The sequence below is a fragment of the Rhinichthys klamathensis genome, unplaced genomic scaffold, assembly GCF_029890125.1.
Source record: "Rhinichthys klamathensis goyatoka isolate OS25496 unplaced genomic scaffold, OSU_Roscu_1.1 h1tg000033l_1, whole genome shotgun sequence".
In the NCBI taxonomy this organism is placed as follows: domain Eukaryota; kingdom Metazoa; phylum Chordata; class Actinopteri; order Cypriniformes; family Leuciscidae; genus Rhinichthys; species Rhinichthys klamathensis.
Genome location: NW_026606582.1, coordinates 677954 through 691960, shown reverse-complemented (window position 1 = coordinate 691960; position 14007 = coordinate 677954). Strand labels below are relative to the sequence as shown.

At 38.4% G+C, this 14007-nt stretch overlaps 1 protein-coding gene across 1 annotated transcript in view; it reads right to left on the bottom strand.

Moving 5' to 3' along the window:
- Positions 1-14007, bottom strand: part of LOC130080341 (growth arrest-specific protein 2) — a 56798-nt gene that overhangs the window by 36083 nt on the left and 6708 nt on the right. The window contains exons 2-3 of the mRNA XM_056245699.1: positions 11888-12036; positions 5126-5250 (exon numbers count right to left, since the gene is read on the bottom strand). Of these exons, the coding sequence (XP_056101674.1) occupies positions 5126-5250; positions 11888-12035 (273 nt within the window). The 5' untranslated portion in view covers position 12036. The remainder of the gene's footprint in view (positions 1-5125; positions 5251-11887; positions 12037-14007) is intronic.

Here is a 14007-nt window from a genome sequence, read left to right as displayed (position 1 = left end):
CTATTTTTTGTTAGTATCCCTAACTGCCTGATTCACTAAATTCGGGGATCCCTTATCTGAGATGGAAGAGATTGAGCCGGTTAACGGTGCCACTGGACCTCTAGCCCAGGGACTTACTCTGCTGGGTTGGTGCTACACCAGTAATGCCCAGCGGGGCCCCCACAGAGCAGAGAAGTAGGGGTTTTTGCCCAGTCTTCCTAATCTGTACAAGCCTCAGGTATATAAACAGGTATATAAACGCTTCCCTCATTATCACCTCCAGGTCCAAAATGGAGGGGCAACTGATAAGGCAGTGGCTGTATTGCCCAGCCTCTTGATATCACTGTCTAGCTCTGGGGAAGACCCTCTAAAACGAGAAGAGGCCTGTCTAGGCTCTACCATAAAGACACCATAAAGTTACCAAGGAGGCCCACAGAGAGCCATTCACACTTTATGTCACTGTCTAGACAGAGCTCTGGGAAGCGGAGGCCTCAGCATGATGACCCTCTTGAGCAAGGGGAGGCCCATTTACTGTATGCTCTACCCCAAAAACTGATGAAGTGGGACGCAAGAAACAGGATAGTCCATTTATTTAGCTATGTCTGGCAACCCTTCCTATGCGAATATAAAAGGAGCATACAATTCTATCTCCATATTTATAAAGGAGAAATGGCATGTGAGGAAGTGGGAAGCGACAAGTGGAATAGCCCATCTTTCTTCACCGATACCAACCAGTGCACAACTATAAACACGGGAAGAGCATGTTACTACTATTTCCGAATTCGCAACTGTGGGGAGACAATAGCTAATAAAGTGGGATGCGAGAGGCAGAATAGCCTATCTTCTTTTAGCTATGTCTAACCAATCCTTCATATGCAAATATGAAAGGAGCGTACACTCATATCTACGTATTTATTGAGGCAGAAAGCAGCATATAGTGTTAAGCAAGGTTCTCCTAGAGAAGCGAGCAAACATAACATGCATTTTCTCTAATCTCTAAGTATGAGAGATTGAAAAGGGCAACAGAGCTGAGAAAAGCTCTAACTGCTCATAAACTTCTCCATAGGAAAAACCTGTCCATGAGAGCCGGACAGGACATCAGCAAAGGATGGAGGGGGAGGAGCCTAAAGCAAGAGAGAAATATGTTACCTTCATCTCTGCCACATATTACTCCTTCAACCATCACAGACCCCAGAGAGGGATATATTTCCTTCTAGCTGAGACCACACCTCTGTGAATTTTTCTATGACAATCTCACAGGCAGTCAGAGTGCAAGATGAGATAAATCAAGGAGAAAGATTGCAATTCTCCTTGTCACAGATATCTTGCCATGGCCACCATAGCAGTTTTACACTGAATGGCTGTGAGCTACGCAGCATGGAGGGCTAACCTGTGGTCATCCAGCAACTCTCCATGGAGGGACGGGAATGAACATCATACTCCAGCAGCTTTGCTGAGCAAAGATCAGACAAATGCCTCTGCAAATGAGTCCAAAACGCGAGGTGCAGACGCTTAATTCTGATTCTTTAAGAAAAGAATCAAGCAAGAGCAGAGCTTCCCCACCACGATTCATCACAGTGCATGCATATACAGCTCCCTCAAGAGCTGACAGCATTCACTCTGCTCTCAAGCTTACATTGACAGGAAATATCTTCACACGCACACACTTAGACGAGCGGATCCTGAAGACAAAAAGGCTAATGAAGTCTAAAGCAGGCACCATTTTATACTCACGGGCACTTCTTGAGACATCATAGGGCTGCCATCTGCCAATCAATTGGCAAGTTTTCACACAGGCTTCGAAACACTGGTCGCGCAATAGCTGTTCCCATAGCCTCAAAGTTAAGTTCCTTCGAAAGGGAATTTCAACACTAAGACATGACAAAAAAAATCTCATCATGAAGAGTGGCTTGATCAAGTAGTGAAAAATAACATGATATGCGCAGCACAGTAACAAAACTACAATTGCACACCAACCACAGGTGTAGCTGTCAGGGTCCCTTTAGTTGATCTTGATTCTTAGTTTGGAAAAATGGCACAGTTAACACTGAAAAAAATAATAATTCTTAGGTCACCTAAAATGTGCTTCATATTTAGTAACTTTTGAATGAACTGTATGTTCCCTTCCGAGGGAACATCAGTGCTGCATCATTGCGTTGATCCTATGGGAACGTCTTCAGCATGTATCGGTGTCTGAAACACATGTAAACGTGCCAATACTATTAGCCATAGACGAAGTCAGGAGATATTACGTAATAGATGACTACATCCATAAAATGGTGCCTGAAAATGTCACCTCTTCTGTATGTAACTACAGAAGAGTCAAGTTTTAAATAGGAAAAATATCGAAACACTTTGGTCATTTTTTTTTTAAGAAATGCTAATGGTCTTGTCCACTTCAATGATGTATGCTAAGCTATGCTAAAAGTGGTACCGCCAGAACCGGAGATCGGCTGAATGGATTCAAAAACGGTAAAACTCAACAGTTTAACTCTGGGGGAGTTGTAAAATGAGCCTATTTCCAAAAACAGTGGAGTATCCCTTTAACATTGTCCTGATGTTATTGAATTTGGAGTATTCTAAATGATCGGCCACGTGCACAAGGTTAGTCATTTGCATAAAACAGGCCCAAATCATCTCCATATAAGGGCTTTCCACAGACGTTTTCCTCACAGCCTTTCGTCACTCGTCAAACTTGCCGCTGTTTGCAGATGTGCCCGATCCTCAAGGAGAGCAATGCCAAGTGTGCCATTCTCACCAGTTAAAACACGGACCCATATTACAGACCTCTCTTAAGCCAGCAGTATATACACGTATATCAGTGTTATTCAGAGAAACCTTGCAGCTGAAGCTATACTGCAGTTTATCTTACTCTTTATCCCTCTGGGGACCAAGAACGCACCCGTGCGTTTTGGCAGATTTTTTTCACATAGCAGAAAAATAGACTTAAACTACTCCATCATTTCTGGTCATACAGAGTTATGAAACATATTAAAAAAAACTGTTAAATGTCTACTTTTTTATGTGCCCACCTACAATCGAAATAAAATATTGTGCTTTTGTAAAATAAAGAAAATAAACAGGGTGTGCGTTCTGTCTCTCCATGTCCGTGAACTTTTTTTCTGGAGCACGTCTTTTAAACTTAAACAAAACTCAGCGAATACTATTCACCCAGACATGAGCAATATATGTTTATGATCATTTAAGTTTGTACGTTTAAATTATCTAATTTAAAACTTAAATAAATATTCCCTGTTTATGTAATCTATATAAAAAGAGAGAGGTGTCAGCCGTTCTCATTATCGTTCTCGCATCTCATTATTCCGCTAATGTGACACGCCCACGGAGAGCGCGCGCTATTCAAACGCTAATGATCTGAAGCAACACATTGAGACGTGTAAACGCCCACATAAACTCGGTAAACACACTTTATTTAGTCAGATTAATGTACTGTCGTCTTGCGCGGCTGTGAGGAATAATCCTGGGACATTTACCTACCTCAGAACAAGTGCTGGTTTATTTTCACTTCGAGGAGCGAGCTGGGCTGTAAGTGTTTTTATTTTTGTGCTTTGTTCTAATCGCGATATATAATAACGTTAGTGTCTGTAAACGCAAAAATAGCCTACTGTTTAAATTTGAATCATGTTTCTGTGTGTGTGTGTGTGTGTGTGTGTGTGTGTGTGTGTGTGTGTGTGTGTGTGTGTGTGTGTGTGTGTGTGTGTGTGTGTGTGTGTGTGTGACTAGTTTTGGATAGATTATAAAGTTTTAACTCTAAAATAGACATCAAATAAGCTTTTGTTAGCAGTTTCTGCTCATATGTTAAATATATAGTATGTTTTGTCAATAAACTAATCAACTAAGAATAGTGTTTGTTCCAATGCAAATTATATAAAAATAATGAATCCTTAACTTTGAAATATGTATGATAAAATGTATTGGCCTACTAAGACATTTATGGAAAAAGACAATTTTCTTTTCAAGATGTTTCCAACTCTAACTTTGAACCAATTCTGTAGAATGGCCCATATAACCTATTTGAACAGGATTTGTTTCCAGGTATGACTAAAAATGTGCTTTTGACTTTCATTTATATTTTGATTTTATATATATATATATATATATATATATATATATATATATATATATATATATATATGTATGTATGTATGTGTGTGTGTGTGTGTGTGTATTGTCCTTTCATTCAGGTGTGTCACACAAGAAAGAATGCAAGGCTCATTAATATGCGGGTCTTTGTCTTCTCAACCACCTAATTATTCACAATGGGGTTGGGCCGTTCATGCCCATTCGCATATTGCCTTGGCTAACAAAATAATGTGTTTCTCAATTTAAAAGAATCTATTGTGTTATGTGAATGATTAGAAAGGATGATTTTCAGATCATTTTTAAGCAAAAACTCTAGGCCACAACTTCCATTAGTCAAAAGTCTTGTGGACACATATTTAGTATGTGTTTTGTGGCTTTATTTCAGAAACTTTAATTTTTAGTTTTTTCAATAACCATGCATAAACAATATTCTCTCAAAAATACAAACATGTACATACATGTTGCTCACATATTATGGTAGCCCTGTTTGTGCTAAATAGAGTTTAATTTCACCTGTGCCATTAATATGTTTATAAGCAACTGAAAAAAGCACAAATGTCAGAGTATGTCAAAACATCTCAAGGACCCCAAAAACACCTTAGACCCCAGAGGGTTAACTGTGGCCTATATGATGAAATGTATTTAAATTAAATTAAATTGTAATGATTTTATTAAATAATTTTATATATGGATTATATAATACAATTAAAGGCAGGGTAGGTAGAAATTCCCAAAAATACTTTTTTCCAAATTTGTTTAAACTGTCTTTATATATACTATCATGTAAGTACTATCATGTATACTATCATGTATACTATATACTATCATGTAAGTACTATCATGTATACTATCATGTATACTATATACTATCATGTAAGTACTATCAACATGCTTCAATATAATTATAGTCGTTTATAATTATAACCGTGTTATATTTATAGAGCAGTTAAAGAGGTAAAGAAGTTATATGGAAGTATATATAGAAGTTATATGGCTTTACAGAGTAAGTGCTTTTTGCGTATAAATAATAATAAATTGGTACCTTTTCTGGTGAACTCACATCGGATTCATTTTGCCTGAACTTCTCTTGCAGAGTCTCAGCCAGCTGACACAACAGGAATCCGTTATCTAACCTGTCCATGAAGCTCTCGGCTGTGATTTCCACACCTGATGCAAAATATGAAAGAAGGAGATTAATATCTCACAAAAAAACTTTGATTTGGTTGCTCTTCATTGTACTTGGGTTATCTTTATAAACTCATTTTTATAAGTAACATTTCAAACATTATTAATATCATATTGTATTGTTAATATCATTCCGGAAATACTCATATCATTATACTTATCATATCATACATTGTTACATTATTATTGTAATGACTACGATGACATGTATATGTATAGGTATTCCTATTGAAAAATGAAATATATGATCAAAATCTAAGCTTACAGAATATATACATTTCTTTGCATTTCATTTCATCTTAATTCTCACTTAAACTCAAATTTAAACTAAAAATCTGCACCAAACTCAAATTCAAATTCAGGGATTTTAAAGGCATTCTCAAATCACACTCTAAATGACGCACAACCGTCTCAACTGTAGACATCTGTTGCAGCTATGATTCACAAACAAACAAATTTCAGCCCCAAAAACAGACAAGTGTTTTGGAAGGAAACAGCTGATTTATTTTCCAATAGTAATCCAGATGAAACACACACAGAAACACAGACTCAATTCTACAGAGATCAACATGTGGCGGCTGCATTTTACTGACTTCCAGACTATCATTCTTTCTACATGATGTCACTGTGAAACAGGAGGTGGTAGCAGGGGGTTGGGGTATCTGTGGAAAGAGCATATTTTCTCATCTACTCCATGTTTTTTTTTTTTTTTTTTTCATAAAGTCAGTGGTCGAGGGGGTTTAGATGTTTTAATGAGTTCCAAATGTGGTAATTGAGCCCAGTGGAGAGGAGAGACGGAGGGCTTGTGATATTCTTTCTGAATGAAGGCCTACCTCCTTTATTTAATCTCAGACAATATCTTACACTCGCTCCATCTCCAAAGTCGTCAAGTGAAGTTATACAGTGCTTTTTACAATACAGATTGTTTCAAAGCAGCTTTACGGAGATAACAGGAAAATAATGCAACAAAACCTTCCTTGAGGTTTACTTTTAATGTTGTGCACACATTCGCAAAATATGAATTATTATTATTAACCCTCATTCCGGAAATGTTCTATTTTAAGGTTTGTCATTCGCTGACCACTGTATGATTGTACACATAATCATATGATGCAATCCGGGACAGCATTAAAAATAAACCATTTACTTGTTCCTGATGCTGGGGACCTTCTGAAGGCTGTACATGCTGTTTAAACCAAGAGAAAGAAGGGGGGGGGGGGTGTCATTGTTCAGCAGTCAGCTCAGTGTTGATTCAGTTCCATTGTAAAGATCATCAATTATTAAATTAGTTCAATTCGGCTTTAAAGCAGCTTTGCAGAAAACAGTGATGTCATTGTCCAGTTCAGTTCAGTTCAGTTCTCATCGAATAGTGGGTCTCATTCATGAAACACGAGCAGAACGATTATTTGTGTAAATCGTGTGTAAAGTGGTTCTGGCGTAAATTTTCGGATTCATTAAAATGTTTGTATTTTCCAAATGTTAGTTGGTACACAAGAAATCTACACCTGCTCCCGGCCACGCGTAAATAGTGCGCTTAACACCCGAACGTTTTGCTCATTAATAACTAAGGCTGCATTTTAATTCACCTTAATCGGGTACATATTTGCACAGCATTTTGAAAAAAATATTATGTAATTACATACGGTTTTTCTTATTATGAGAGCCAGTAATAGCATCTGCGATGGTGGTCCTTCTCCAGTTTAAATACTATTTTTCCGAAGTGAACTACTTCGTTTTTTGCTCTCAAGCTTAATGTCGAACCATTTTCTTCTCACTTCTGGGAATGTTCGATTAACAGGTGAAACTCCATTAACTGCATCTGTAATATGCTGCCAAGCTTCCTTTTTTTTAGGACCCGATACGCCACTATGTACGCTTGAAAATAAAATGTGGCGTTTTGAATGAACTTCTGATAATAAAACTTCAATTTCTGCATTTGAGAATTTTTTTTTCATTCGCATTCATGTCATAATATGATGCCCATATATAGTTGTCAGTCGGATTTAATGGGCGGGATTTATGGTAATTGAGAATGAACGTGCACGCGCATCCCATTTACGACTGATTGGAATTCATTAACACACACACACATTTCACTATCACATCTGACGTTTACGAAGTATTTGTGAATCAGGAGAAGAGTTTTCGGGAAGGTCTCTTTACGCGCAAATCACTCGCATATTTACTCGTATATTTACGAATGTTTCATGAAGACCCACAGTGAGTGCAGTCAGATCAATAATACTGTTGTTAGAAATGAAATATGCATCTGTATACTGTATCCAGAATCAGTGATTATAATGTGTTCTTTCTATGTGTTCACAACACTCATGTCTGGAATAGGGTCATGTCCATGGCCAGGGCCTATGGTGCAATGATGTAAAAGTACTGTATTCATTGATTTCTTGCTCTTGTCTTGTCACGACTCTGTCTCACTCCTCGCTGCACACTTAGGGGCCGTTTACACGACACCGTTGTCAACTAAATACTGAAAACCTTTTCTGCGTTTTGCCCATTCATTCACATGACAATGTTTTTGGTGGCTTGAAAATGCAAACTTTTGAAAACGGCTTTCAAAGATCAAATTTTTGAAAAGATAGCCTACTGTTACTATCTCCATGTAAACTACAAAAAAAGCGAATCTGTGAAACCAGTGTAGGTATGCACATGGTTATTACGTGTTTTAGGCATGTGCATTTGGCACATTGCTCTGTAAAATAATTCGTATGTGCGCAGGTGCGTAGTGTTTCTCTACAAAGTGGCATCGCCAACTACTGGCCTGGCATGCATAATACAGCATCTTAGTCACGGCCATGGTTAGGGAAAAGAGGCCAACTTGGCAAGCCAACTATGTAAATGGAGCTTGAGGTAAGTTTTAAATTTTAGCGCCATGTCACGTTAACCAATACGCCATTTCATGTTGCATTTTTATTGGCTAGTCAGTAGACGTAGGTTGAAGCAGCAAACACACTGTGAGATGTTCATGATACATTTCTGATACTGTCAGAAAATGACTTCAGGCTATCTTTGGTCACAAGGCCGTGACAAAAGCCATCTTTGAACCTCTCTCGCTGTACGACGTAGGACCACCATTTGTCCTGTGTATTTTCCAAGGAAGAAAAGTGAATGAGTTTCTCCATGCAAAACTGTCACAATGGTAGCATGGCTAGTGTAGTGTGAATGGATATTTTCTTTCTAGGCAAAGTCATTTAAGTAATCTACTGTTTGCCAAGATTATGTTTTAACAATGGCATTATAAATTGTGCTACTTTAGCTCAAAACACCACAAATAAAAAGTGCAACAACAATTACTAAAAATGCAAATGAGTAAAACAATAAAACAAATCATATATATATACAGTATATGGTTCCTGGCAAGATCAGCAAAAGGTTAAATTGTGTTCCTGTAGCACAGATCAGTTTCAGAGATCTGAGGAGTTATTTGTCTAAAAAAAAAAATAACACAGAGACAGGAGTAAGCCACTAAAGAGTGTGGAAGATCTGGATAGGGATCTAGTGGTTGGTGTGTGGTTGTATATGAAGCCCCTGTGCGGCCCACTGCGGCTCCTGGCTTCCTTTTGCTCCAGGCAGACCAAAGACAAAGCCCTGGTTTCAGCTGGCTGTTCACAGCCCGAGAGCTGCCAGAATTCCACAGACATCCCCCTCCATCCATCCACACACACACACACACACACACACACACACACACACACACACACACACACACACACAGAACAGACGCCAGGACCATGACACACTACCATTCTTTTCGGTTCAGAATTTGACTCCTGGTTCAAATGGTGAGTGGTATTCAGAATCTAATTAATGATGGGAAATGTTGGAAAAGGAAACACATACAATCGTATGCATGTTTGTATATGCACATAAATAGATTATATTAAATAAAATCAAAACATATTGTGTGACACATATTAAAGGGGTGGTTCAGGATTTTGGACATCGGGCCTCATTTCCAAGTTAGCCTTAGTGTTATTTATCAGTGGAGACAGTTTTCAAAAATGTTCATCCAGTCGTTCCAGTTGCATAGTTCGCCGGTGCTAGGCTAGCGCGAGTCAACGGTAACTGCTAGCCTGCCATTAAAAACAGTTTTACCCACTCCACAGTTCACCAAAAGCAAATAAATTATAACGCCAGACTATCGATGTAAATGTCTGTTAAGATAATAATGTTAAAAATCAAACTACCCTTACTACCTTTTCTAGAGCAAGTTCGATACAGATGCTTTCATTTTTGGTACTTGCCGATATAGAGTACCGATACCTGTATATTCATTGCATTTGTAATTTTTAAAGGGGTCATATAATGCCATTTTTGTACAAGCTAATATGATTCTTTAGGGTGTAAATTAAAAGTTTGTAATATACTTTAATTAAAAATTCTCATTAGTATTGTAAGAAAACACTTATTTTACCTGGTCAAAAACAGCTCTGTTTTCAGCACGCCGTTTCAGTGCATATGACTTTAAATGATAATGAGCTACGCTCACCCCGCCCCTCTGTTCTGTGCTACACCGTTTGAAACTCAATAACACAATAACCATAACGCGTTGTTCATTATAAACGTGGGATTATGAATTATATGGAGAACGTCGTACATAGAAAACATGCAGTAATGTACCCTGAGTGTAAACCTTAGACGCATTCATCGTGAAGCGATTTGAAAATATATAAATATTAATATAAAGGTTAATAAAACGTTACACTCACTTCAGTTGTTCTAGAGGTTCAGCAGGAACACGAATATCTGGTACCGATCCTTTTTTCATGAGCAGCTGCTTAGCAAAACCAGCTTTATACTGATCCTCGTTTATAAAGCAGTCTGGTGAGAAATGATTCGCGCAAACATGAGAGCATTGACGTTGATCGTGGGGAATATTCCCTTCGAAAACAAACTCAGCCACTGCGTCTTCAGCGGTTCGAATTTAGGAACATTAAAATGACTGTGTTCGTTATTACACCCAAGAACAGAACACCACAATCGCTTAGACGCCATTCTGCTCATAGACAGTGCTCCAGCATATCAACAATGACCGCGCCGGTCCGCGCAGACTATGATTGACAACTGGCTCACGAGCGAGGGCGGGTCTGTGTTGAAACGCGCCTGTCAATCAACAATCGTGGGAGGGGCTTCCGAGCCTGTGACGTCACACGGTCGAACGGCTCGATTTGAGGCAGGGGAAAACATATAAGGAGATTAAAACAAAAACACTGGATGGATTTTTATCATTATATGATGGTTGTGTACAGGCACTGCCAACACACATTTCAGTACAATCAACTTGAAAAAGTGCATGTACCATTATATGACCCCTTTAAAAGTATTGGGTAGAGAAACCAAAAGAATATGAATCAAATTAGTTGGCTTAATTCATTTATCAATATATTTCCTTCCGTTGTTCAGTTATCAAACACTGTACACACGCAGCGTGGTATCGTGGTATATTTTTGGTATTGGATCATTTTGATGAGTACGAGTACACGAGCGCAGATATCAGGCCCAGTACCGATACTGGTATTGGTATCAGTGCATCCCTAGTCGGGGGTATGCTAATTTCAAACGTGATAGAGCATTAAATCTTTCCCTGGTAATTTCCGTCATTTATGACACAACGCTTCCCCGCCATTGACGGAATTTCCAGGGTTTCAGTATTTCCACGGTTATACGGTAGGGGGCGCTATTAGGCATCTTCTGAAAGAGTAGATAATCTCCAGATCAAAAGACATGTGAAGAAGAAGCAGAAACCAGCGATAGCATATGTAAGCAGGAGCATACAGTTGTAATTGAAATTATTCAACCCCCATTGCAAATCCGGATTATTGGCAAAATGTGAATAAAATGTCGACCCAGGATGAGGTTTAGGACTGTGTGCAACCTTAGATGGACTCGATCAACTCATTTTTTCCTCAAAATGTTGCTTTTTTTAATGAAACATTCAAGTGTTGATTAAAAAAGAAGAATGCATGAAGCTATAGAATAAAAGTTTAAACGCAAGAGTGTCGGTTCTTTCTTTTGATATATTGCGTGTTCAGATATTCATACAGCAAAATATTCTGGGGGCCATGAAACTTTTGTGAAAGTGATAAAAAAAAATGCTGGGGGTGGCTTGCAACTTTTTTCCAAAAACGCTGGCGGGGAAACATTCACCTTTCAACCGAACTGCCGTGATACAAAAAGCAACCAACGTAATAATATGTTGCCACATTCACATGTAACTGTTTTAGAGGAAATTGAACATGATATTTAATGCCAGTAACATTTTCCTGTGAGACATACTACAAGCACCGCAATATAATTTAGCAAAATGCAATGGAGAAAAACAATAGCGCCTCTTGTGGACGTGTCACTTGAAAAGTGCAGCAAAATGTGCCCAGAGCTATTTTTTTCAGAAATATAGGCTGAAATACAGCTATTTATTTGCTATCCTAACCATGTATAATTATGGTTGATTACATTATTTTTTTATTTATAGCATTACAGCATTGTCCAAGTTGTCCATGACTCAGAACAGACCAGTGATCATTTTTTGTTTGAAACTCAATGGATACTAACTGATTTGAAAGATATGGGAAGATATTGGAGCAATTCATAAATGACTTACCCAGCATACTGGAGAGCCAGAGCGCCAGGTCTTCCTTCATGGGCAGCAGGCTGGCCTCATGTCTACTGGCCAGCCACTGACTGTACAGCTGCAGATCTGTGAGGCCCGGGCCAGCCGGCTGCTGCTTACCGCTCAGAGGACTGCACATGCTTCAGAAAACAACCACATCGACATCAGTACAACTAAATAACATTAATTCAGTCATTTGGCTCTGAAATAATTCATTTGAGGAATTTTGTCAATTTCACACAAATGTTCTTTGTCTCCTAAAGTGCCTCCGATCATCATTCAAGCACTTTCTGTTGTTTCACAGTCGACTCTTATCCTCCATACTGATCCTCTCATCACAGTCCAGCTCCAGGCTCTCTTGTTTGTCCTGTGATATAATATTCCCTCGCTTTTCCCCTGTTTTTTTTAAAGACAGAACAGCCACTGTGTGGCTTCTCTCCAGTCCTGCCCTAGTGACTCTCTTTGACCCAAAAGCTCTATAAACACAAATAAACATGCTTTCCCTAATAAAACCTCAGAATAAATTGCCATTTCACATTCAGACAATCTAACTAGATTAAATTTCCTGAAGAAAATACGTCTTAGATAATGTGAACACTTTGACAGTATTCTCTGATCCATTCCTACGGTGTTCTGACTGGATTCTAGGACATTGTTCTTGTCAGGGCATTGCTAGGGATGGGATAAGGTGTTCAGAGTGTTTTTTAGGGTGTTACAATGTGGTTTTTAGAGTTTTTTGAGTGGTCGCTAGATGGTTTCTCACTTCCCTAAGTCAAAAGCGTCCACCACCAGTTCTCTTTGATATTCTGGTCTATATAAACTACAGTTCAATTGTTTGGGTTTTTGGAAATAAACTAATGCCAGGATGCATTCAATTGATCAAAAGTGACAGTAAAGACATTTATAATGTTACAAAAGATTTCTATTTCAAATAAATAGTTCATATTCAAAGTTATATGTTCATTTTAAGCAGCACAACAAGATTCTCCAGCAGCAAATCAGCATATTGGAATGATTTCTGAAGGATCATGCGACACTGGAGACTGAAAATTTAGTTTTGCATCACAGGAATAAATTAAAATTTTAAAATATATTAAAAACATTTATTTTAATTTGTATGATATTTCACAAAATGACTGTTTTTTATGCTATTTTTATTCTAATAAGTGCAGACTTGGTGAGCATAATTGTTACAAAAAAAAGTCTTCTACCCGACAGTCAAAGCGGCATTACATCATGAAAGTGTGGATTGGTTATTAATTGGTTATGTAGTGATGTTGAGGATTATGAACCCTGTGAGGTTTTCTTTAATTTAGTGATAACAAATGTGTCTCTGTAACTAATAGAGGCTAGAGCAGTTATTGCAGAGACATTTCCCTGTTTGTCTAAGGCAGTTACATTTCCCTGTAACAACCTGAGGCTATTTGATGAAGAATGTGTACCAATCCACACGGATGAAGACAGAGCATTCTTTTCTAGTGAATTCTGCCAAGTTAATCTGGTTCTGTCTCTCAGCAAAGCTTGCATGTCATTGTTGCTTGAAGTTTATTTATTTGTAATGCATTACATGCAGTGGCAGTGGTCTGGTTTATTATGCACACAGAAATGTGGCGATAATTTGTGATGCCACCCAGCACTGCGAGGGATTTCCCCTTACCCATAATTCATTGCATCACATGTGAATTCCAGAGGCACAAGAGAAAAGTTATGAGTTCTGAGAAGTGTAAATATCTTCAGTGATGCAGAATGGGGCCTCTTCCTAAGTTTTTCTCTGCTGTATCCCACTAAGCAACCTGGGAATGAGAACTTGGGTCCAACAATTGTCACATTGTTGTTGTGAGCTCTGAATGGCTGGCAGTCCAATGCGAACTGAAAGTCAATCTGTATTTTTCTTGTTTCACAAAATAGCCAGAGTTCACTTTACCTGCCAAACGTCTATCAGATAAACCCAAATCTCCTCTTTTCTTTTCTTTTCTTTCTGAAAGAGCTCCTGTGCTGGAAAAGGTTGAGAGAAACAGAAAGAGGAAAAAAAGAGGTGTTACTGGCACTCTAGGGAATTAAAAAGAGGACAAATTGTCCCATATGGACAAAGGAAGATGCCTTTTGAGACA